We start from the raw sequence: 25,981 nt of genomic DNA, 5'->3' as shown, positions 1-25,981 counted from the left end.
CACAAGTCAGTCAGAAACAAATTATCTGAATATTTATTTATATGTGAATCAGAAACGTTAAATTAACAATGGAGAAACATGGTGCTGGTACAGACGATTTAAAAAAACAAAAAACAAAACTTCATCGTAAGTTATATAATGTTCCATAAAGAGGTCACATGACTGATATGTTACTGTTGTGATGAACTGCTGAATCACATGATGAGGCAGAGCCCATCAGGGTTCAGTGTGGTGGCACTGGAGACTAAAGGGCATCTTCAACATGATCACCTGCAGACAGGTGAGCTGTGGTGGGTGTGGCCAGCCTGACATGGAGTTACCCTGCTGCAGGCTGAATCAGGATAAGTTTGGTATTAAAGTAAAATCAAGAGCAAACAGCAAAACACTACAGAGTCTTCATGCTGACTGAAGGTGGAGTTCTCCAGTCAGCGTTCGGGTCCGTCACAGTCCCGGTTCTTATGTGGGAGGAGGCCCGTCATAGCGCAGCATGACGTTGAAGGATCGGGCGAAGTTGTTGGAGAGCGAGCAGCTGTTCCCGTCGTCCATGAGCGGCAGCAGGAAGGCGAGGAGCAGCAGAGCGAGGAAGAGGAGCCACAAAAGAAGAGCCAAACGACAAATCCTGTAGAGCAGCCCACGTTTCTGAAAACAGAGAGAAGATGGAGCAGAACAACTCCACATGAAGCAGTGATGAGATGATGCGTTTAGATGTTTAAGTGACGTAGGACGGTGTTACCACGGTAATGTTACCTTTTCTGTTCTTGTTTCAGAGACGGTTCCCTTTACATTCTCTGCACCTCTCTGCAGAGGCAGAACATCAAGTATTAGATCGTTTATCTTGACTCCGTAACTCAGAAACAACACAAACCAATTCTGACCAAACTATCTGCAGCAGACTCACTGGGAGTTTACTGTTCAGATCGGGGAAATATCTCTGATACTTCAGAGTGGGCATTTATTTTATCCTTCATCTTGTTAAATTTATTATCATGGTAGGTATTTTGATTTATTGTTGTAAGAAAAAATTCCAATTAATGATGTCTAAGGCAAAACTTATTGTCGGGATTAATTTTTTTAGTACTTTTTTCCACAGTTTGTTCGATGAAAATCTCAATAAATGCCAATGAATTAAAAAAATTATTAAATATAGTTACTGTGTGCAGTTTAACTATACAAATAACACTTCTTTGTGTGACTGGTGTCCTAAAAAAGAGTATTATAAACGCGGATGATCAGTATTTGTGTTTGTGGGGCCATAACTGCAGCCATACAATTACCCAAAAACAAAGTAATTAATAGTTCTTAATGTCATTTTCATCGTTATCACAAAAGTACCACAAAATAACGTGATAAAACTTTATGTCTATATTCATAAGGTTTCTCTACACAGAATAAAACCTCTTTAGCAGCAGAAGTAAATTTGCCCTGCCCCCTGGTGGTGCACATAAACATTGCACCAACAGCTGAAGCCCATTCTACCAACAAAATATAAAAGTATCTATTGTAATATAATATCACTGCTGGGAATCATAAGATACATAATTTCTAACTTTTTGCTACAAAACTGGATTTATTTGAGGTGAATTTGGCCTCATTTATCTACATAATGGTTGTGTTGTGAAAACTGACATTATGGTGTTCTGGAGTTATAAACAAATAAACTGAACTGACCCTAAGCTCCAGTTCTTTCCTCTCCTCGAGTCCCGGTTTAGTCATGATGAGGTTGTTCTCCACTTCCTTCAGCTTGGACTTGTAGAGGGTCCAGCGGTATCGGAGGTTCTCCAGAGTTTCATCCTCACCTTGACTGCTCTGAGTCTGCTGGAGCAACAGCTGAAACATCTGCTGACCTTCAGGCAGCCTGGATATCAAAGCCTGTAGCAGAAGAGTTAATTACATGACATTAATAACTAGTCTATAATTAAGATATTAATAACATTACAAAACCATGTTTGAATAATAAACAAAACTGACAGGCACTTAACCCCAAGCTGCCTACGATCTGCATATGTGTGTATAAATGTGAGTCTGAATGGATGAACGTAAAACTCTGTGAATTTTCTGTCAATATGAGCTGCAACATGTTTGAACATTTCCCTAACATCAAGCTAAAAAATAAGTCAAAAAGGAGGTTGGAATTAAATTATGGAAAGATGAAAGCAAGAACTTACCAAAGTGTAGGTCATTATTTAGAAAAAATGATAAGAAAATATTTGATGGTTTCAAGGATAAATAACTTCAAATTGTGTTGCAGCTATTTTGGTTTTGTTTTCTTTCCTTTTATGCTTCTGTTTAGTGATTTTTACATAGAAAAAATGAAATATTTTGAGATAATTATATTTTGTAATGATGTATAAAGTGGTAGTTTAGTGGTGGGGATAAATATAAGCCTTGTGCTTCTGTCTGCATCTTTTCTATCAAGTTTTTAAAATAGTTGCAATATTTTAAAGTATGGGTAACAAATTATTAGATGACTGAATAAATAAATAAAAAAATTAATAAATCAAATTCTCTACATGTTATCTACCCTTTACATATATAATTACATTGTTAGCATGTTAATATAATACTACTTACATGTTTAACATGTTAAGATATGAACAATTATGGTTAGCAATACCAATATATGATTAATATGTGATTATGTTGTCAATATTTGGTTATACATAATTTATATGAATAATGTAATAATACTGCTTCACAATTAGATATGTTATAATTAAGAGACATTTCAGCTTTTTTAAAGATTTCACTTCATTTCAGTTTGTTACCTGCAGCGTTCCCCGTCGGGTCCGGATCTCCTCGGCACTGAGGGAACTCTTATCGGTTCTGGTTATCTTCATCAGAACTTCATTCTCTCTGGACAGCCACGCCTCAAACTCCCTCCAGTTGATTTGGTTTAGATCTCTGCTGCCCTGCAATGGCCAAACACAACCTGGGTCAGAACCAGAGCTGCTACTTCACGTTCTCTACCAGTGTGCAGCATCGGTACGTCTGTCATAGATGGAAAAACGATCCAAACAGATCCGATTAAATCCACTCAAACCTCAACAATAAAATCAGAAGAGGTGAGATCATCAGGCCTCATGTTTTTCACTATACAAATATCAGAGGGTCAGTATCGGCCGATACAACCCGAAACAGAAAAACAATGCAGAACTAACTTTTATTTTTTAAAAACACAGACATAGATCTACTGAGCTACAAATTTATTGGCTAAATTTTCAGTATATCACACTTAAATGCACCAACAACTCCACATGTCAAAACACAACTTTAATGTGTTCAGTCAATGCAAATAGAAGTAGAAGCCAATGTAAAATAAGTAAGAAAGAGAAAAAACCTTTTAAGTCAATTCAGCACCATTTTTCCTGTATCGGATCGGAATCAGCCGATACTAAACCTCAGATATCTGTTTTGGTATCAAAAGGGGAAAAAGTGGATCGGTGCATCTATAATCGTGTGTTTGTAAAGAGATTCAAATTTTTGCAAATTTTTCTTTTCCAGAATTTTAAGGCATAATTGAGAAAAACACTGTTTGGTTCTGAAAAGTTCTATAGAGCCAGTGAGGAATAACCAGATCAATATTCTTTGACAGGGACAAAGAAAAATATTTACCCTGCTATCATCTTCTCCTGAAGACGAAGCCGTCGCCTCGCTTCCTTCTCTTCCTGCTGTGAGCCTCCGTCTGGGTCCGTCTGTCTGACAGGTACCGGACAGATCCACTACCTGCATTATATGATCTGGTTCTGATTTAAATCGTCCAAAGCTCGCTGCTGATCCAGAGTGAATCTCAGTGGAGCCGCCCTGCAGCCTGACAGAACAAAAACACTCAGTCTAATGCCGAGCAGAACCTGATCAGAACCAGGGTTTGGGTTGAATCAGTTACCTGTTCAGATTCAGGCTCAGTGTGAGCAGGTCGTTCCAGCGCTGCCTCAGCCGCTCCAAGTCTTTCTGAATGTGGACCCGGCCGTCCGTTGAGGTTCTCCTCAGAACCTTCCCACCCTGAGCCTCAATCTGCTGCAGGTGGAGCTCCTTCTCTGGGAACTCCCCGAGGAGTTTCTGAGGAGAAACATGGAGGAGAGAGGAATTCAGGTTAAAAACACATGCATAAAAAATTAAACAAGATAAAATAAATATCTTAGTATGTAATTAATATAGAAAATGAACTTTTTAATTTCTAATTTATTGAATTTAACCTTGACTAATGAGTCTGTGAGGCAGTCAGGAGAGGAAGAAAAATGCTCACAGGTGTAAGATATTATTTTATGTCTTACTATTTTTTTTCTCCTCCAAAACCTCCAAATAATCTGAGATAATGCTCCTTCATCTGACCTGCCTCGGCATCGTTGACTGTTACAACATTCAGATGTTTAAATGTTAAACTGAGCTGAAGCCTCAGAGAAAATATCTGACTGATTCCTAAATCTGGAGGTTTTCTATAAAACATCACTGCTGGACTTTAACTTTAATTCTTCCATCATAAAAACTGTATGTCAGAAAATCTCAGAGTTCATTATGTTAGGTTGGAGTAGCTGTGCCGTTACCGTGGTTACCCCTAACTTTTGTTTCTGAGAGGTCAGAAGGTGAGCCATGCTGAACAGCTGAGATCCAAACACAGAATTGGATCAAAGCAGAATCTGACCAAACCTTTTAGGTCCAGTTATCAGAAACCGGTCAGAACCCACTCAGGTTCTGGGGATCGGTTTAGCTCAAAAACATGCAACTTTCTCTCTTCTTCAGAACCAATCAGAAAGCTGACCTGGGCTTCGGGTCGGCGCCCCTCCACACTCCATCCTCCTGTCGGGCTGCAGAACGAATCCAACTTCTGCCTCATGACCATGATCCACTTCTCCATGTTCAGAAGGTCGCCGTGGAAACACTCATGGTCCGAGACAATGTCATCACAGTCCTGAACTTTGACCTGGACAAGAAGGAAACATCAGCTCTGATTTGTTCACTTGTTTTCAGAAAGAAATAAACAAATAAAAAGATAAAAATGGAAGGAAGAATGAGTGGCTGAGTGGAAGGATGGAAAGATGGAAGGGAAGAAAAGAACAGGACAGAAGCAAGGAGCAACGGAAGAAACAGAAAAGGGAGGAAGGGAGGAAGAAAGGAAGTTAGGAAGGAAAGAATGAAGGACAGAAAAAAAGGAAGGAAGGAAGAAATGAAAGAAGGAAGGAAAGAAGCAAGAAAGGAGAGACAGAAGGAAGGAGAGAACAAAGAAGAAAGTAAGGAAGGGAGGAATGAAAGAAGGAAGGAAGGAAGCTCTATCTCACTGTGACTCTTCGGTGAAGCTCGGACCAATCAGCACACAGCTTCTCGTATTGGGTCCGGCTGCTCTGATTGGAGGAAACCAGCGTGTCCAGAACCGTCAGCTGGGCCTCACCGTCCTCCAGCTCCTTCTGCAGAACCTGAGCCCAGAAAAACACCAGGAGAGTGATGATGTCACACCTCAGAACAAAACTGTCCTTCAAAAAACAGGGCTGGTTGAGACCAAAGCTCCAGAATCAAGAGTTTTGATTCCAGTTTTTGGTAGAAAAAGAGAGAAATTATAGAAATTATTGAGCTTGTTTTAATTTTTCATGCAATTAATTGATTAATTGCTTCTTACGGTAAAATTAAAGCGCCTCCTGAGACTTTGTTTGAACTCACCAGCATCTGTTCCAGCTGGCTCTTCTTGGCCAGGATGTCTGGCTGAAGAACATCAGCAGCCAGCAGCCGCTCTCTGAACGCCGACAACGTGGCGAGGATCTGCTTGTACGCTTCGTCAAAGTCTTTGGTTCTGGAGATTAAACTCTGACAGACAAAGGGAACATCAGAACAGGTTGGAGAGAAACTGTCAGGTTGAAGCTCTGAGTGGTTTCGTGTTTAGTTCACTGACAGTAGGAGATAAACTCCTCAACCCATCAGACAGATGACTCTGACTCTGAGAACAGGTCGCTGCATGTTTCTGGATCATTAAGTTTATTATTGACCCAATCAGTTCGGCTGAAACTTTGCTCAATCAGAAACCGGAGAGCTGTCAGAGATCTCTCCGTTAGCAGCAGCAGAGCCCAAACTGAGCAAATATCAGAGGAGTTTCTGTTTCCTCTGCGAGAAACAGGAGCTGCAGGCTCTGAAAACCAAACATCAGCTTTCTGACGCAACTTTGACAGAGGCAGAGGAAAGAATACAGGATGAGTTTCCAGCAGAGAGACGGGAGGGCGCCATCCTTAAAACGCAGCAGGAGCGAGTTGATGGATGGAGCTGCTGCGGTGGGAAACTGCAGGTATAGTTTGAGGAAGGAAGTTTAGACGCCCAGATTACAGAAAGAGGGCAACAAAGAGAGAAGTTTATTCAAACATTCACATCCATTTTTTTATGTTTTCAGCAGATCAATCAGCTCAAATTTCATCTCTGGACACGCACAAATCAAACTTCTACTTCTGCTGCTGCAGGTTATTTGACAGGAGTCTGAATTCAACAAGAAATGAAGCCACTGTAAGATTTAATTCATGAATTAAAGCATTGCTAACCCTTATGAAATTTTTATTAAAATCAAAAATATAGCAAAGACAAAACTGCTGGTTCACAGACTCGAAAACAATTGATCGGATTAATTTTGACGAATCGATAACTGGAATAATCACCAACTAACTAACAGAAGTAATAAGGTCAAAACTGTGCAAAAATAAGTACATTTTGCACTTCAGATAAAAAGCAGCAGTTTTACCTTCACCTGGTCCAAATTCTGTAAAAACAAATCTTTTAAGAACTTTATGCTATCCAAATATGAATCAGTTAATACAAAAATAATCAAAACATCAGGTGTTTTGATATTAAAAGTATTTTTTTTCTTAATCAGGTGAGCACTAAAGGAATAATATGCTGCTGAATTTTAGGCAATAAAATATATCTATTTTTATTTAAAAATTGAATTTATTTATTTATTTGCATCTCTTAATTTATTTTTAATATTATATAAATAAGCTTAAATACAAAAATGTGCCAATTAAATAATGATTTACTAAAACAATCGTCAGTGGCAACTTTACTCAAAATGTTGGCCGTTTTTAGTTCTGTTGCATTTATTCAATCAGGGGAAAAAACACGTTTTCCAATGAATGGTCACAGCTGATTATTGGAAAATTTACCAGTTCAGATCAATCTTGCTTGATTGATTGCTGCATCTCTACTCATCTCCACCCAACAGAGACATAACAGAGAAGAGGAAACATCTTAGTTTTTTGGGTGTTACAGTAGGATGTTCCCCTTTAGTGGCTTTTATTTGTTTTTTTCCAATAAATGTAAACGAATCTAGTTCACATTTGTGCATCTCGAAAATATAGCATGTTTTAAATATTTTATGCCACAAAATGAAACTGATGATCGAGCATTTGAAGTTCATTTTCTTGACCACTAGGTGTCCTTCTTCAACACTGTTATTAAATAAGCAACAAATTGATTTATTTTTTTAAGTAAAGGTCACAGTTTTAGCCACAACTTAAACCAAGTTATAGTTTAAGTGGGATGAGTGGGCAACGTCGAGTCGCCCACTCATCCTCCTTCCCTTCCCACCCAGGTGGGCTCAGGTACCTCCAGCCTGTTCTTCCTCTCCAGCAGCTGGTTGTGCAGCAGCTCTCTGGTTCTGACGGCGGCGCTCAGCTCCCCCTGCAGATCGTCAGAACTCTCAGTACCGAACACCGAGTCCAGCAGGTCTCCTTTCACCTGCAGCAGACTCAGACGCTCCTGCAGCTCGGTGCTTTTCTGCAGGAGACCCTGAAGGAAACGGAGGAGGAGACAGAAATGATGCAGTTAGAGGTGAGACACAGAAACACTGCGTCAAACTTTGAGCTGAAGCCGATTTCAAACTGAACAACAATCAAACGGAGCTGCTGCACAGAAAACATTAAAACATTCCTGCTATATAAACTAAAGACATGAAGAATATTGTCCATTATGCTTCAGTTTTCATCAGATTCTGCAGTGAAACTTTCAGAGTCTGAATGTTTCTGGTTGCTTCTTTTTACATTTCATCATTTCCATGTACATTTTATGACTAAAATCAATGAAATACTTGCTTTTTACTAGTCCTGGGTGATATGGCTTAAGAATAAAATCTTAATTTCTGATTTCTTTTCCTCACTTTTCTTCCTTTAAAATTGCAAATGAGAGAAAATATATTTTATTTCAATAATTCTTTGTGTGACTTGACCTCAATTCACAGTTAAAATAAATGGAAGCTGTAAAACACTTTTGTCAAACAAGATGGTAAATTTTAGGTGAGTTAACATTATTCTAGAATCCCAAGAAGTGCATTGTTAAAAAATAAATAAATAAATCAAGATTTTCAAAAAATTTCATTTTCCAAGAGAGCATTAGTGAGGTCAGACGCTGATGTTGGTCGCTTAATTTAATCTCTGAGGTTCTCTATCAGATTGAAGCCATGGCTTTATTAGTCTGTCAATCAAGTTCCTCCAACATAAACTTAATCATTTATGTCCTGGTAAAGCTTCCATTTTACAACAGAAAGGGCCCACCCCCAACTTGTTTCTGCATTAATTTGAATCTCAATAAATGACATTAAATCTGTCAGTAACCAGATTCAAAACATAAAACTTGCATCACAGAGAGTAAATATATTTTAATTCCTTATTTCTGTTGATTTTGATAGGATGCAACCAAGGAAAAACCAAAATGTAGTTCCTGTGGAAAGAATAATATTACATAACTTCAATTAATAATTTATTTTTAATATTAAAATTTTGAAAATGTGATGTAATGGCCTACATATATAGTGCAAAGCATGCTGACTTGATAGTAGACAGTTACTGACACCTTCAGCAAGGAGGTAGATTGCTAAATAAGCTGAATGTTCACACAAAATGCTTTGAGCATATTAAGGGAAAGTTCAGTGGAAGGATAATATTTGCTAGAAACATCATCAATATCATGGAGCAATTAAAAAATCTAAAATTAATTATAACTTTACATAAACTTAAATTGTGATAAGGCAAATTAAATGTTAAAGACATGAAATAAATATAAATCATTATAAGACATTCAATTTTTTTTAAATTTATTATTATGACAAAGGAAAAGAATCACATCAAGGAACTCAAACTGTTCTCTGAACGTAGTTCATATATGTTCATACTTATCCAGACTTCAAAAACAATCAAATCAAATATCATAGTTTAAAAGACTCCGTAGGAACTCTGCAGCACAACACCTGCACATTAAAGATTACGTATCAGTGTGTGTGTGTGTGTGTGTGTGTGTGTGTGTGTGGGCGTGATTGGGGGTGGGGGTGGGCGTGGGTGTGTGTATGTGTGTGTGTGTGTGGGCGTGATTGGGGGTGGGGGTGGGCGTGGGTGTGTGTGTGTGTGTGTGTGTGTGTGTGTGGGCGTGATTGGGGGTGGGGGTGGGCGTGGGTGTGTGTGTGTGTGTGTGTGTGTGTGTGTGTGTGTGTGTGTGTGAGGGGGGGGGGGGTGCTATACCTGGATCTTCTGCAGCAGCATGGCCGTGTTGGAGAAGTCGTTGACGTTGTTGGAGGCCTCCATCACCTGAGAGACGGAGTTTGCCCACTGAGAGAAGCTGAGCAGCGGATCCTGGAGGAGACTCCTCAGCTCCAGCTCCGACTCCGAACAAAGTCTGGAAGCTCTGCTCTTCACACTGAGACACAGAGACGGGAGGAGGACGAGACAGTGGACACAGTGTTTAACAGACAGCTCTGAGACCGCACCAGTCTGTGTTTCTGACGCTTCGCCTTCAGACTGCAGTGGGATATATTCCTCTTTGTTCAGTCAGATGATGAGCGCTCTTTAAAGTTCACTTTGCAGCTTAGAAAGTTCGGCATAACTCACCACTTCATGAACTCTCTTTCCTTTCAGAACAAACAAATCTAGACGGTTCGGCTTTAGCTGCTGAAAATGAGCCTTTTGTCTCCGTCCAAGGTGAGAATCAAAACAAACACTAAGTTGTTATTTTCTGTTTCTCCATGGAAACGGAAAAAAAGACTGGAGCTTGTGTTTAATTCATTAATCCCTAATAACCTTCAGCTTTGTTCAAACCCGACAGATTTCAGAAAAAAACATCAAGCTGAAGCCGCTGAATAAAAAAAAAAACATGTTTATGTTTGACAACAAATTTAAAAAGTTTTTTAGCTAAATAAGGAAGGAGTCATTATGAAAAACAAAGTTTAGTGACACAGAACACTGAACATGGATCAAGTCTCTGGTTCTGGTTCAAATCTGATCGGGTCAATTTTGGTCTATTTTGGTAAAATAAAAAATTGCATAAATATTTAATGGGAAGAAACAAAGTTAAAATTCATGCTACAATTAGATCAATGATTATGTTTTGTCTTTTTGGTCAAAAACAGACCAAATAATAATATAATAATAAATAATGTAATACATACAGTTACAGGAGATTCTTCCTGTCTTAACATGAGTGGCAACAACATTATTTTCTCTTTTGGATCAATAACATATTTTTCAAAAGAATTGAAATAGAAGATTTTTCTCTTTTCTGTTAATGCTGTGTGGACTTAACTAAAAGAAAACATTTTTATACTGTTTATTTAACTATGTATTTCACTTTGAGCAACATAATACTTAGTTTGGCCCAAATTATTCATGCAGATCTTTAAGTGATATGAAAGATGACAACATCTTCAATCCTCAAAGACCCAAAGCTTAAACATAAATGATGAAAATAACTGAAAATGTGCAAAAAAAGCTGCTCAGCAACTATGATAATGGACTAAAGATTTTAAAAAGTATGGTAGTATAGTAGTTTTTCAGTCTACTGATGTGTCTTTCATATAATTTTATTGTCTTGTCATAGCCTTTGATACTATTTTTATATAAACTATAAATAGAGGCTAAACTGCATCTACTGGAGTTGCAGCAGCTTGCAGGTCTGAGCTCAGCTTCCTCCCAAACTGCGATGTTATTCAAAATTAAACAGAATGCAAAAGAAAAACCTGAGAAAGTTGCATAACTTTTTACTGGAAAGTGTTTCTTAAAAACAATTCAAGATTCAATTTGCCTCCGTGTGTTAAACAGGAAGCTAAATTACAACTGAACTGAAAAAACAGAAGCATAAGAAGCACTGCAACGTGTAATGACCACACTAAGTCCTCAGTTTCTTTAGAAATGCTAAAATGCTCGCCTCGACTCGAATAATTCGCCTGTTTGCTGAGCTTTTAACAAGTTCAAATCAAATGTTTCCCATTACTGAAGAAATTTGCTTTAAGAGTCACTTTTCAAGGCTGTTCCAGAAGCTCCCCCTGGTGAATGACGCAAGCTGTGGAAATAATAATGATGCTGCTGCACAAGTCAACAAAAACACACTGAATATAAACCGCCTGCGTCTGACAGGATGTTGATACTTGTGTTTAGACTTTCGAGTTTTACTTTAATGTGTTAAACGTTTCCTCAAAAACACAAGTTGTGGCAGAAAACCCATAACTCTAAGGAAAGTAGTTTTCTCTGGCAACTTGCATTAAATTAACAGATTTTTAATTGATTTTTCAGCTTTAGCAGTAGAAGTTGACTCAGCAGTCAGTAACAATAGCAGCATCTTTTATTCCACAGCAACGTTTCTGGACAGCAGGGGGAGTTTGTCTTTGTAATTTGTTTAATCTGAGGGTTTATTGTGCAACCTGGATTGTCAAACCCGAAAAGTCCTTTTTGAAAATAGGAAATTTTATTTTAAACTCCCTTTTCCTAATTTCCCAAAAATAGGATTTTTTTTATTTTTTCCAGGTAATAGGAAATTAGGAAATTTCCCCAAAATGTCCTATTTTTAAGAAATTTAGAACATTCGAAATGCACCGATCAGAATTTTGTGGACAGTTTCTGATCTTTCCGTATGCTGCTACAGATTTTGGGTTGATTTTGGCATTTTTTCATGTTTTCTTCCAACAATTTGTAAATGTATGTACAACAATATTTCTGAGCAATTCACTGTATGGCTCTGATATGTAAACAATCAATCAAATCCGCTGAGGTAACCAATTAAATAAACATCAGACATAATGAGACGGATCGGCTTCAGCTCAGCTTTACATAAATTTTACTCTCCTTTCTGTTAATAATTTACGTTTCATGGTTACAGCATGTTTTACAGCTGCTTTCATCAGATCAGATCAGTTAAATCAGCTGAGAAAACACGTTTCCATGGAAACGGCGGGATTTTTGATCGCAGAAATACACCAGCTGCGGCAAAACACCTCAGCTGAAGGTTTGACCGCAGGTTGCTCCTACCTCTGATGTTCTTTAACAACAGCCAGGACGCCGTCTGTGAGGTGGCGAGGATCCTCCGAGAACCTGAAGAGATCCTTCAGCTGAGACTTCAGCAGATCCACCTGAGTCTCTTTACCTGCCAGCGTGTTCCTCACACCCTGAAACACAGAGGAGCGACTCTTCAGGTTCCTGGGCTGAATCTCAGACAATCCCATCCATTTCAGCATCCCCGCCTCAACAGTCGACCCCACTGCCTTCTTCAAATCAAACTAAATTTTTGTCAAATGTTTCTGCTGCAAAAAGTTGTTTGTGCCGCTATCATTTTAAATGCTATTAATAAATATTTCCAGAGGTTATTAAAAATGTCTTGTTTCAGTCAAAGTCTGTGGTACAAAAATCTTCGCTGCACAAACGAGCACAAACTTAAACATAAATTAATTCAAATAAATTTTGTTTGATTTTGTCAATTTGGAGGCCAGTTGACCTTTGATGACCTCTGGAGACATTTATTTATATCTGTAACAACGACATCGGCAAAAACTAGAATTTTAGCTGCCCAAACATTTAAAAAAATTGGATATCCATTTTGTTTTATTTTGTTAATTTTGGGGGCTTGTTGAACTTTATTGACCTCTGGAAACATTTGTTAATTTAAAATGATAGCAGCATAAACAAAAATATTAGCAGCACAAACTAGTACAGACATAAAAAGAAATATTTATATCAATTCTGTTTCTTTTCTTTAAGTTAATCTCTGGTGCTCGCTAGAAACTTTTATTTTTATTTTAAAAACTATAATGGCACAAAAACATTTTTGCTGCACAAACGTAGCACAGTTGATTGACATAATATTTCGTTTGATTTTTTAAATGTGGACAGGCTAGTTGACCTTTAATGACCTCTGGAAACATTCATTAATAATTCTAAAATGATAGCAGCACAAACGTTTGCCACCAGGTTTGTTTAATATGAAGAAGGTGTAGAGGCGAACTTCACTGTGAAACCCCAACTTACCGAGTATTTCCTCCACCGACCCTCCATCTGCTCCTCGGTCATCTCCTTGCAGCTCTTGGACTCCTGGGTGTCGACCAGCTCCTGGTCCAGTTCCTGCAGCATCTCCCTGATCCGGCCGATTTCATCCCCCAGCCGCTGGCACCGGGTCGCGTACTGACTGTGGGAGTCCAAGCTGCAGCGCAGCCCCTCCTCGGCCTCACAGAGACCCTGCCGCAGGCGCTGCCAGCCCAGCCGCAGCTCCTCGGCCTCCTCCTGCACGGCCTCGGCTCCCGCCGGGGACGTGTTGGCTCTGACGGCGTCGGCCATGCCTTCGATGTGCTGCAGCGTCTTCTCCTCACAGTCCACGTTTTCATCCACAGTCTGAGATAAAGCAAGACGTTAGGACAGAGGGTTTACTTTCTTACCATATTTAACTGACTTTAATAAAATAGATAAAAGTCCATTTGGGTGCAGCAAATTCTGCTTTTCAGTAAAAGTTTCTGCATAAATGTGGCTTTACTAATTATCTTATCTTATCTTTACTCTTGATGGTAAAAACATTGACACTTTGTGTCTTTCTTAATATATTTTTCATTTTAAGAACATTATGTCAGCAGAAATTTTATTGTGATTAAAAATAAAAAGTCAACATTTGCATCAACAATTCTTTTGCAGCAGAAAAACTGCAGGTGCTCCAGAACCACCGAGTGTCTAACAGGGACGTACTGATCCACTTGTTCCCACTTTTGATGCCGATACAGATATCGGAGCTTTAGTATCAACTGATACGATACAGAAAAACAGTGTTTAACTGACTTGAAATGTCTCTTTTTTTAAACTCTAGTTTCTCCCTCTCACCTCTCCTGTCACTCTGCGGACCTGGAACCGACCAGCAGACGCTGACATGCTGTTGGCAGCGGTTTGACTGACCTTTAATGCTCTCAGTTTGTTCTCCGGCGTTTCTTCCAGCTTCATCAGCTCCGTCAGCTCTTTGGTTTTAGACACCAACCAGGACTGGAACTTCTGAACGTGGCTGTGGAACATGCGGTGCTCTTCGCTGAACTTCTGCAGCAGCATCAGTCGCTCCTAACCAAACAGGAAAACATTTTTAAAAAAGCATTCAGCGCGATGCAGAGGTGTTTTATGACCCGGTCAGGATGATCCGGGGTAAATCGTGTCTCACCTGGGCTCGGTCTCGAACTTCCACGTAGTCCTCCTGCAGCCTCTGCTGGGCCTTTGCGTCCACGCTGGGATCCTCGGTTCTGCTGTGCAGCGCGGCCGCCTCATCCAGCAGCCTCTCCAACAGAACCGCCTGGCTCTTGATGTCGCTGACAATCACCATCTGCTGCTCCACCTGCCACAGCTTCTCCTTCAGGCCCATCTGCAGCTCCACATCCAGGTCCAGGCTGCGGCGCTGCTTCGCCAGCCACAGCTCAAACTCCTCGTACGCCTTCAGGTACTCGCTCCAGTGGAGCCACACCCACTCGATCCGGCTGCAGAGACAGATATGTGAGGTAAACTTTACTTTAGCGCTGCAAATAAATTTTATTTTAGTAATCAATTATTCTGATAAAGAAATCTGAAGATTTTTATTTAACTATGTTAGCCTTTATTAATCAATGTTAGAAATGCATTAAATGATTTTAAAAAACAATTAGAATCTTATTTATTTAAAAAAATACATTTTCTTAATTTATTTAAATAAATAAAATTAATTTTATGTAAAATAACATTAAAATTAATTCTAATAAAAATGTATTTTAATAAATATTTTTACATTTAAAATAAATTTTAAAAAATTAAAATTTTTTAAATAAAAAATTTTCATTTAAAATTTGTTTATTTTTAACTTTTAAAAAATAACCGGTTTTTAAAAGTTTATATTCCAATAAACTTTTAAATAAAACTATTTAAAAGTTAACAGTTTGTTGATTATTATTATTTGGGGATTATCAGATTAATAACTAGATATCAAAAGGTGTTTAATAGGATAATTTTTTGTTCGTTTTTTATAAAATTTCAAAGCTAAAACTTCCACTTGAGGAATTATGGGTTTTCAAAAGAAGTTTTTATTCATATTAAAGGCAAAATGTATATATTTTTGTACAGTTTTGCATTAATTAATGCTATGACATTGTTCTATCTGCAAAGTCTGTTAACGATTAATTTATCACTAAATTAGTTTATGGTAATTTTAATAATCGATTCATCAGATTATTTCAGCTCTACTTTACTTCATTTTAACTTCCACTCTGTAAAATAATCAGCACCTTTGATCAGAGTCAGAAATCTCACATCATCTTTGTTCTCAGCTGGAATCTGATTAGTTTCTATTAAAGACTTGAAAAGGTATTTAATTCAAATGTTATTCATGCGGCTCCTTGTTTAACTCAAATGTTGAAGTGACATTTTGGAAAACATCTCGGTTGATTTGACATTTAGCTGGACTGCATGCCGACAACGTGACATTACAGGCTCTTTAGCAGCCGCCTCTCTGTTATCTGTCTGTTTCACATGCGAAGCCCTTTGAGATGTTTATGCTTCCTGCCGTGAGACTATTAACCTCTCATGATGTCTTCCTGGCATTTTCCTCCTTTCTAAATTGTTTTTTATTCCCAGAGTGAGAAAATAAACCCGGTTCTTTTATTTTACAGGAAAACAAGCAGGTTTACAGGAAAACAAGGAGGAATCAATGGTCTGATTTACTGGAGAATTATTCTGTAAGACGATTCACAAAAAACTTCTGCAGACAAACAACTGTGAAAACGTATTTCAGAGGCAAACTACAACAAAAATAAGTTGTATTTTCATCTCTGATATGTGTACATTTTTTGAAATTTCTGTTTTTATGTCAGAGTGTGACCTCTTCCTCTGAGAGGATCGTGAATATGCAGCTTGCTCTCTGATTGGTTGATGGATTCCACCTGACAGGTGATTGTTTCTCTGTGTCAGGCGTTTTGATTCATCTGAAAACAATCCCAGTATTTAAATGTTTCTGCCAACACTGAATTCAGTGATCCTTCCTCTTTTATGTTTATTTACATTAATGTCTCTCTGGATGTTGTCTGACAGTTCTCCTGAAACTGTTTGAGGAACTGAAAGATTAATATCCTATTAGCTGAGTTTTTAATCCTAAAAGAGGTTTCCTCCACCACACTGAAGGTTATATATTATGACTATACCTTCATCATAATATCAACATGTAAAACTAGGCATACATCACAATATTTTCTAAAACTGTGCAGCACCAGTGCAAATGTTATTTTTATTTAACTATTTGGTAGGAACATGTATTTTTAGATAGGTATTAAAATTAAGTGAACATGTGCAACAGGGTTTGATTTTAACAATATAATGGATGTGAAGTTTGTCTAAATGTGTTTATTCTTTGAATAAACACATTTTGCTTAGTCAATAAGTTATCGGTGTTTTCAGTTCTGTTATGTTGCTCTTGACAGTTGATGGTTACCATAGTAACCGGTAACTGACAGCTCCTCCCCCTCTTTTCTGTTGCCGTTGGTAACTGTGGTATGTATTAGCTTTAGCTCAGTGTTTTCCTTTCAAATATTATATTCTAACATATATTTTAGACAGATTTAATCATATATTTTGTAATATTTGTATATATATTTTTAACTGTTATTTTTTGTCCATTGTTATTGCTGCTAACTGCTGCCAACTGCTCATTGGGAGCCATTGCTTCTTTAGGATTATTTATGATATTTAATTTAATGTATAAGGGCAGAAGCTGCTGGACTGATGTTAACCACAAACTTGATTTCCTCTTTTCTTAGAATAAATACAGTGAACCTGAATGTGTCGGTCATGAAGGCAACCTACTGGAACTGAGATGAACATTGAAGGATTACACATAAATAGAAACATAACCAAATGTTAAAGAGAAGGGGGAAAAAAATCATTGCAGTTTGTTAGGTATTCATAGCCTGGAGAGTGTTTTTGTTGATATGGTAGAGGAAGGATAAATAATATAATAATAATAACGCTTTAGGGACAAGTATAAGCAATTAGCATGTTGTTTTAGCATTTAGAGCCGTAACTAATTTGCAGTGCCCATCCCTAGAAGAGCTTTTAAGTAAACAATCATTGAAATGCACAATTAAACACCAAACAGAAGGCAAATCAACATATCATTATAGAATTTGCTGCAACTAAAATGCCACAAAGTTTACCTCCAACACACTGATGCACCGAAGGTTACCTGTGACAGTGGGTGATGTAGGTGGTGGTCTCATCCCACTGGTCCTTCAGCTCCTTCAGTTTGATATTGGTGCTGTTCCTCAGCTCCTCATCGCCGCTCTGCAGAAGCTTCTCTGCAGCCATCAGAGCCTGGTCCACTATCATCCGACCATTGTGCGCCGAACTGTGGATTTTCTACAAAATCACACGTGAAAAACTTTTAAAATCCAAACACCTTTCAGCATTAAGACTCCTATCTCTAGCGACAGGAAGTTCTTCAATTATCACACAAAACCAACCACAAAGAACTTAACAACAACACCTCCTTCTTGTTTTTATGTTCCTATAACTTTGTTCAAATGTTCAGGTTTATTCTCCCCTGAAAAAACTACAAAAATCTGATTTTTCAAAATCTTTAAATCTGATTAAGATTAAAATATCTTTTCTCCTGAGATCAGATTAACAAGTTCAGCTCACTTAGATCCTGGATGTGAACCTCTAAATCTGTTGCAATAAGCACTGATTAATACTTATTGCAATTAATCAATGCAATACTTATTGCTTAAAAGATTAAGTGATTAATAATTTATCACTAGATTAATGAGCTTCATTAATCTAGTGATAAATGAGCTTCATCATTTCCATTTGCATGTTTGTTTTACTCGAGTTCTTCAGGCATTAAACTGGTGATTCTACCAAATAAAACTGAGATAAAACTAGATCAGAGAACAACAGAACACAAACAACAACATACTGCAGAGATTTGCCTTCACCATTCATTCTTGTCCTTCATGAGTTTCCTCAGATTCATTACTTTGTGCAACGCCTGAAACTCAGTGCAACAGCAGCCAGAGCCTAAAGGAAAATGTTGACAGATCTTCAGGAAGCCTGGAGACTTATTTAAATTATTTATAAAGATCATTTTAAAAGGTAAAGTAAAGGAAGCCTTTCTGCAGCAGCAGCAGGTTCAGAGTGAGGAGGTTTTATCCCCGTGTGAGTCGGATGAACATAGAGAAACAGGAACTCTTTGTAATAACAGCTTTTAGAAAAAAACAGACAAGAAAAACACTGCGGTCTCCTCAGAAACAACGTCTCTAAGACAAGAACATGTACTCAGATTTAGTAACTTTAACAGAATTACAACATAAATCATGAAGAATTTTAAACTGGTTCTGCCGCATGTTTCTGCAGAACAGCTGACAGACTGCAGTTTTCATGAGGGCGAGGCCTTAAAGTGAAAACAGGAGGCGCAGCGACTCGATGCTGATTGATGTTGTCATCAGCTGCAGGAGCAGATCTCTATGCTGGTTATTCACAGCCTGCAGCAGCTCTTCATGGAAAGTTTAAGATCTGCAGGAGCAGCAATGCAATTAATGAGTCCGACTTCAGTTAGGACAAAGCCAGCGGGGAGCGGCTCATAAAACTGCATGCATTCATGCAACCGGCTGTCAGATTGTCTCTACGGCTGCTTTAAGAATACTGATTTAAACAGAGATGAGATTCCCAGTTAAAGCAAATCAAACTGCATCTCTGTTTCCTGTCAAGGTGACTATTGTGCTTCCTTGAACAAGTTACAAAAGGTTTATGGGCATTATTTTTGCACAAAATCATTTTTAGATATTGAGATTTTAGTCAGCTCAGTTCTGCCCATCTTGAACTCCTTTCACAATGAGCTGAGTTAGGTTCTGTACCTTTAAATGCAAATGAGCTGCTGCAGGCCACGCCCCTAAATACTCAATGTTTGCACTTGCATGTGAAAATGGCTGCAAACTTGTCAGCAATTATACAATTGACTTATCATCCAGGTTACTGGATGATAAGTCAACATCAAAACACCTGTCTTATCCAGCAGCCATTGTACAGTGGTATAACCAGCTGACCACACTTGCTGGAGCTTCAATTAGGTTGTTAGGTGACGCCGCATCGATTGTGATTTAACAATCTGGAGGTTTTTGAAACAACTCCTTTTCCAGACACCAAAAACATAAACTTACTTATTTTTACTTATTTAAATAGTTGGGATGTTTTTAGAAGCAGTTGAGACCCAAATGAAAGTTAAAAAATGTGAATTTTTCATAAATGGTCCTCTTTTTTCAGCAGATAAAACTGGCTATAAAGCAGCTGAAGCCCACCTGAGAGTAGATAACCAATCTGAGAACAGGTAGACCTGGTGCTTTAGCAGGTAAAACTCACCTGAGAGCTCATCTTGCTAAGTGAAAGCAAGATGAGCTCTTGCTCATTTGTGACATTACATTCCAAAGGTTTTGGAAATGGCTCATCTTCCAGTCATCACTAAATTATTACTTACATAATTACTTATTTTTTTAAGCACTTTTTAGAAGCAGTTCAGATCCAAATGGAAGGACAAAAACGTGCAAAATGTGCACCGCAGGTTGGGGTTTGTATAAAAATCCTGCCACATATCCGACTAAATCCTACATGCAGACAGCATAACCCCATCAAAGAAAACCCGACACACCTCGGTTTCCCTGAGTCGGGCCTCCAGGGCATCTCGTGATCCCGCCGTGTTGTCATTAGCCTTGAGCTGCTCCTCGATGCCCTTCATCCAAGCATCGGCCTCCTGCAGGCGGGCGGTGAACTCCTGCTGCTCCTGCTGGGTCATGGCCGGACCAGAACCTGCAGAAAGAGGAATAAATCAGAACCAGCAGGAACATGAAGCTGTTCCGTCTCGGGTTTAATTCCCTGCCCAGTGAAAGCATCAAGGTGTAACCTTCATGTTGTGAGTCAGAGGTCTGCATTCTTCTTCTTCTTGATTGTTCTCCAGTAAAAACTTCATTAATTCTCCTGCAGTTTGTTGACGTGGGACAACAAAAATCCCAGGAATACTCTGTGTGGCTCTCAGGTCTGTGGAGGAACTCGTTGTTCCCTCTGGAGCTGGAACGTTAAAAGTTAAACTGCAGCGAAACACGAAGCTGGGAGGAGCCAACGAAACGACTTCTCCTTTGAGAGGCAGCAGAGTGAGAGCGGTTTTCCTGAATGACTCACTTTAACCACAGCAGCATTCCTCTTGGTTCTTTCACACCACGACTGCAGAAATTCTGAGTAATAAACTTAAATTTGGTTCAGATGGTTAATCCGTTTCCCTCAGGCTTTAACTTTGTAACTCTGTAGCTCTAAAGAAACAACCAGAACTCTCAGTTTGGATCTTTCTGAACTCGGCTGCTTCCAATTAATTCAACTGTTTTATTGTTGTTGCCTCACAGTTAAACATCACAGGTTAGAAATGTGTTTCAAACTAACAAAAATAATCTAAAAAGTTCCTCTCAACGTCTGGTTTAGTTTTCAGACATTTCTAAACAATCAAAAAGAGAAAAAAAATCTTTCTAATCCATCAAATGCACATTGACAGACGTTTGTCCTTCCAGAGCCACCGTACTTTCAGTTTCAAATCTGTCAAACACTTTAATTCAAACTGAAGAAAACATTTTTTTTAATCTTCACCGTAATTAAAAAGCTTTCAAATCTAAATATGAACATGAGTCTCCTCCTTTATATTAAATGTTATGTATGTTTTGTATAGTCTAAGAATTCTTTCCTTCAATCTCAGAATTCCAACATTTTTCTCAGGAATCCTGGGAATTATTATTTTAATCTCAGAGAATGTGCTTTTAATCTTAGAATTCTGACTTTTACCTCTGAATATCAACGTCAATCTGAATAATATCAACTTTAATCTCAGAAATCCTGCCTTTTGCCTCAGAATTCCTACTCTAATCTGACAATCTTGATTTTAATCTCAGAAATCTGGCCTTTAATCTCAAAATTCCAATTTTAGCCTCATAATATGTACTTCAATCTCAGAAATCTGGCTTTAATCTCTGAATATCAATCTTAGAATGTCAATTTGATATCAGAAATCTTGCTTTAACTCTCATAATTCTGACTTTAATCTCAAAGTTCTGGCTTTAATCTCGAAGTTCTGGCTTTAATCTCGGAATATCGACTTTAATCTTACAATTCTGACTTTTATTTTAGAATTCTGACTTAAACTTTAGAATTTTTTCAAAATTCTGAATTGTGAGATTAACGTCAGATTCCCCCCTCCAGTTATCCTAATCCTTATTTCAATATAACTGATAATAAATGACTTTTTAAAAAATTTAATCTCTTAATAATTTGATGTCCTGCACCAATTGGATCAGGCAGATGCATCCGGTTCTGTTATCAAAGGTCCGAACTGACTCACAGCAGCTGTCAGAAGATCAGAGGAAACAGGAAACTCTACAGGAAGCAGACCAGACCCATCCTGACCTTCAGTCTGCAGCCAGAACCGGAAGCCCAACGAGAGACCACAGTTTGGCGGCTACCCGTTAGAGTGACGCAGCTCTGTGACGTCATGTGTGTTTTGATGTTAATCCACCTGAGCCTGAAGGACAGGTGAGCTTTGATCTCAGCTGATCAGGTGTAACGGAAACTCTTAACAGGAAACATCTATGAAGCGATCCGGAACACACCGAACAGCTGCTGCGGCGGCAGCCCGAACTCTGTCTGTGTTCGGTCAACAAACAATAAGCAAACAGCGTGTAAACAGGTCCAAACAGAACACAAGCACTCACAGCTTCCGGCTCCGAGCGGTTCTCTGTCCGGCAGCTGCAGAGAGTTATCAAAACAGTCCGGGTCGGCGAGGACGGGAAACTTCCTGCTGACAGGAAGTGGAGCTCTGCGCTGCGTTCACTGACCGCTCGGAAATGAGGGAAAAGCTTCAGATATTACTCATGACTACAGGATTTTTTCACCGCAAAATAAAAGATGGTTGAAATGAGTAATGTTTGAGAGTCTGAAACAAAATATAGACGCGCAGGTTAATATTGCTGTTCCAATAATAGAAGAATAAAATAAGTCAAATTCACATACTCACAGAGGAATCTGAGGATTTCAAATGCATCAGGTTACACTGATGTGAAACAAAACAATGTTTTTGATTGTTTTATTACTCTACTCAAAGATTAATCAGCTATGTTAATATCAAGTAAATAAAGTTTTTGATAAATAAACGAGGAATTAAAAACCGATTTAATCATTTTATGTATCTCCTTTTCCCATTGTGTTTACTTTTCTCTGTGTACAGTTTCTGTTGTATTGCATTAGGTCTCCACCTTATTGGGAAAACATGCAATATGTGGTTGCACTGGTGAAAGTTGCTGTAAAATGAGCAATTAAAAAGTGTTATATGTAATTTTAAAAAATCCATCTAAACAAAAAGGTTTTATTAAAAATTTATTTTTCATTCTAATGTCTGCTGTTTGATTATTGAAATAATTTAGATTAGTAAATAAATTACTACCATTTTACCACCTAGTAAATTATTTTTAGACTACACTAGCCAACTGTTGTCAACCAGAATCTGAATGCATGATCAATAATTAACCAGCAATGAGTCCATGCAGTTGTGCAATTTGTTATGCAGATAGTTTAGAGCAGCGTTTCCCAATTCCGGTCCTCAGGCCTCCCTGCTCTGCATGTTTTAGATGTGCCTCTATTCCAGAGCAGCTGATTCAAATGATTGCATGACCATCAAGTGCTGCAGAAACCTGTTGATCACCCATATATTCAATCCAGGTGTGTAGCAGAAGGGAAACACCTAAAACATGCAGGGCAGGGAGGCCTGAGGACCGGAATTGGGAAACGCTGGTTTAGAGTGATATGGCTCATTGGATTAGATGAGAAGATTAGAAATACCTTTTGAAAATAACAACCTTAAACCAGGTGTAAAACATTTTCCTTTAATCCCATATTTCTCTGTTAAAATGTTTTTTAGTGGTATAATGGTTTTCATTAAGTGGAAAGTCATCACAGTTAAGAGTATCTACATATTGTGTTTTAATGAGTGATATGAGATACTTTAACAAAATAACTTTTCAATAAAATATGCAGTTAGCCAGCTAGCTAGCTAATGTGGTGAAAGAACAAATCATTGTGCTGCAGGTGGCCTGAAAATATTTATCAGATTTGGTTCCAGTAACTAAGATATTGTAAATTAACAGAGGAGGCACATGTGAAACATTTTGCCAAGCTTTGTGTCTGATTTTGTCTTGCATAAAGCAAATAGCATTTCAGAAACAACAGTACTTTTCCTCGAGGAAAATGTCCATCTATCAGTTCCAAACCGCCTTAGACACTCTTGGATTATGCAGCATAACTATTGTATTTTGTCAACCCTAATGACTCAAGATCTAGGAGTGTCTTCTGCATTTTTTGCAAAACATCTTTTTGTATTTTCTTGTATTAAAATTACTTTCGAGATTATACCTGATTCACCTTATAGGTCTGATATCTGGCAGAGTTTGATGAAACGACTTTATCGGGTTTCTCTGTGGAGAAAGACTAAGATGTTAGAGGAAGAGTGAGAGCAGAGAAGTCGGTTCAAATCCGTCTGAATCAGAGGCAGAGTCAGTATATTACAGTTATATTTAATACATCTTAACCAACACAGAAACATTCTTTATGTCAGATTTAACCAGTAGAAACATTTCACCGACAAACTCAAACACACAGCTGGGCATCAAACCAAAACTCTTCATCACCTGCAGATCTGAGTGTCTGCAACAGGATTCGATCTCAGTAAACAGTTTCCTCTGACACATCCACATCTCGACAATTCAAAAACATTTCATCATCTGTGGTGACGATAAATGCTAAACATTCATGTTTAAAAATAGATTGACTGCCATGTTTGGTGGAAAAGCACCAAGACCTCCTGCCAGCTGGCAGATGTGATGTCCAGATGTGCAGCTAGATGTAGAGCATCCACTGCAGAGCTGTGCTGCTGTGGAGAGACGTAACCAGATGTGTAGTCAAAGTAAAATCTGACACTGCTACAACCTTTGCAGACAGATGTTGAGCCATAGACTGATGTGAAGCTGCAGAAGCAGGTGCAGAGTCAGACAGATGCATACAGATGTGTCGCCTGGTCTCTGCAGTTCATCCAACGTTGTTTTTTCTTCTCATAAAGAAGCAGTTCGTACTCTTTAAATGAGCCACCATCAGTCATTCTTGATCAAATATAACCTTTAAAAACAATCACTTTGTTTCAACAGGTCTTTAATCTACACAAATACAAACTTTATTTTATAATACAGTGAGGTTTAGTGGAATAAACTAGTCCAGTAAATAAACACAATAAGTGTTTGGCCAGATTTGACAAAGACTTTTCAGCCATCAGATCTGTGTTCAGGCTCCATCGATGCTCACACGATGATCGACTCGCTTTATAAAACAGAATTAAAAGGAGCAGCAAAAGCCGCAATTGCTGCAAATCTTTGTACTCTGTGAAAACATTTACCCAGAAATGAATAAAATGTATTACTGTTTGTGTCTCCTCAGCTCTGAAAGCGGTCCATTCCTTAATGACGAGTGAAAAACTCTTCAGGGTTATGATTTCAGCTGTGTTTGTTTTTCTAGTTAAATATCTTCTGTAATAAACACCATCGTCTGTGAAGGACTAACAAAATAAAGCATCCCCATCCTCTCCATCAGAAATAACTCACGTTACCGTGACAACCTCCGCCCGGTGCTCCGTACCTGCTGCCGTCTTTCACATCTGAGACTTTAAAATTTCCTGAGGTTGAGCTCAACATGTTCATGCAACTCAAAAATTGAATTCTACAAAAGCCAATAAACCAAATCTGAGCGTTTTACATTCAGCTGGATTAAAACTTGGAATTTGAACAAAACCAGTTAATTTTCAAACCTGAGATGTTTTTCTTTTTTCCTGTAAATCATCTCTTCAGTTGCAGATTTTAGTTGTCCTGAACCCAAACATTCATAACTGACTGTAAGAAGTAACATCCGACACAGTTTGTGTGTTTCCTTGCTTTTACTGTACAATATTTATGAACATTCAAGCTGCTGTTGGAAAGAAATGAAACCCAGAAACAGAACTCTGGAGATGTTTTCAGTACCTCAGGTTCTGCTGTACTCCCTGTTCTTCCTGTGTAAGATAACCAACATTATTAACTCTTCATCTCCTTCAGGTTCATCACCGCTATTAGTTTCCACCCATTCACCCCCGGCTGTCAATCAGCAGTAAACCGACCAGTAGATGAGGTTGAAGAAGATGTACGATCCGGGGAAAATCATCCGGGAATATTTATCGATGGCGTGCGTGTTCTGGATGATGTTGAGGGCGCGGAGGCTCTTCCTCTTCTTGATGCCAGCGGACTCGGTGCTCATGGACAGGTGCACCACCATGTGCTCTGACTTCTCGGGAACTTTCTGCTTCTCCTCGGGTTCGTCCTCGGGAACCATCGGCTCCTCGGTGTAGCCGGCCAGGCTGTTGGTGTCCGCCTCGCTGTAGGTGCCGTCCAGCATGGTCATGGTTCGTGTTTGGGAGATGCTGCAGGTGCAGGGCAGCGACTAGGAGGGTAAAAATCACAAATCATGAAGACAACTGTCAACAAAATCTAGCTTACATTGACAGATTAAAACTGCAGAATTTTGATTTATTGTTGTCAGATAGATTTCAGTTATTGATGGCAAAAAAAAACTAACAGTAGGACCAGAATTATTTTTGTTATTTTATCTATTGTTTGTGCCAAGAG

At 38.5% G+C, this 25,981-nt stretch overlaps 2 protein-coding genes across 3 annotated transcripts in view; both read right to left on the bottom strand.

Moving 5' to 3' along the window:
- Positions 1-17: 17 nt before the first annotated feature.
- Positions 18-22,111, bottom strand: syne3 (spectrin repeat containing nuclear envelope family member 3). 2 transcript variants are annotated; one of them, XM_023352531.1, is made up of 18 exons: positions 21,998-22,111; positions 19,900-20,057; positions 17,443-17,615; positions 14,407-14,716; positions 14,154-14,309; positions 13,245-13,604; positions 12,252-12,388; positions 9,477-9,651; positions 7,573-7,755; positions 5,650-5,793; positions 5,274-5,408; positions 4,757-4,918; positions 3,884-4,056; positions 3,613-3,808; positions 2,766-2,909; positions 1,669-1,869; positions 748-798; positions 18-639 (listed from the first exon to the last, which is right to left on the bottom strand). In XM_023352531.1, the coding sequence occupies exons 2-18, from the start codon at positions 20,041-20,043 to the stop codon at positions 457-459; spliced, it is 3,027 nt and encodes a 1,008-aa protein (XP_023208299.1). In that variant the 5' UTR covers positions 20,044-20,057; positions 21,998-22,111; the 3' UTR covers positions 18-456. The 2 variants fall into 2 exon arrangements, with proteins under 2 accessions (XP_023208299.1, XP_023208298.1); XM_023352530.1 differs by lacking the exon at positions 21,998-22,111 and adding an exon at positions 20,152-20,357.
- A 1,726-nt stretch (positions 22,112-23,837) lies between these two features.
- Positions 23,838-25,981, bottom strand: part of LOC102229447 (gamma-aminobutyric acid receptor subunit rho-2-like) — a 77,486-nt gene continuing 75,342 nt past the window's right edge. Inside the window, exon 9 of the mRNA XM_023352468.1 lies at positions 23,838-25,796. Within this exon, the coding sequence (XP_023208236.1) occupies positions 25,461-25,796 (336 nt within the window). The 3' untranslated portion in view covers positions 23,838-25,460. The remainder of the gene's footprint in view (positions 25,797-25,981) is intronic.

The sequence above is a fragment of the Xiphophorus maculatus genome, chromosome 19 (genome assembly GCF_002775205.1).
Source record: "Xiphophorus maculatus strain JP 163 A chromosome 19, X_maculatus-5.0-male, whole genome shotgun sequence".
Lineage (NCBI taxonomy): Eukaryota > Metazoa > Chordata > Actinopteri > Cyprinodontiformes > Poeciliidae > Xiphophorus > Xiphophorus maculatus.
The sequence above is the reverse complement of the archived record's forward strand: the minus strand, read 5'-3'. Positions and strand labels throughout refer to the sequence as shown.

Excerpts from the sequence above, each read along its gene's own strand:
- syne3 (XM_023352530.1), bottom strand. The coding sequence starts at position 20,179 with ATGCAGACCTCTGACTCACAACATGAAG. Across the intron at positions 4,919-5,273 it reads AGCTTCACCGAAGAGTCACA|GTCAAAGTTCAGGACTGTGA; the intron begins GTGAGATAGAGC and ends CTTCTTGTCCAG. Across the intron at positions 799-1,668 it reads GGAAAGAACTGGAGCTTAGG|AGAGGTGCAGAGAATGTAAA; the intron begins GTCAGTTCAGTT and ends CTGCCTCTGCAG.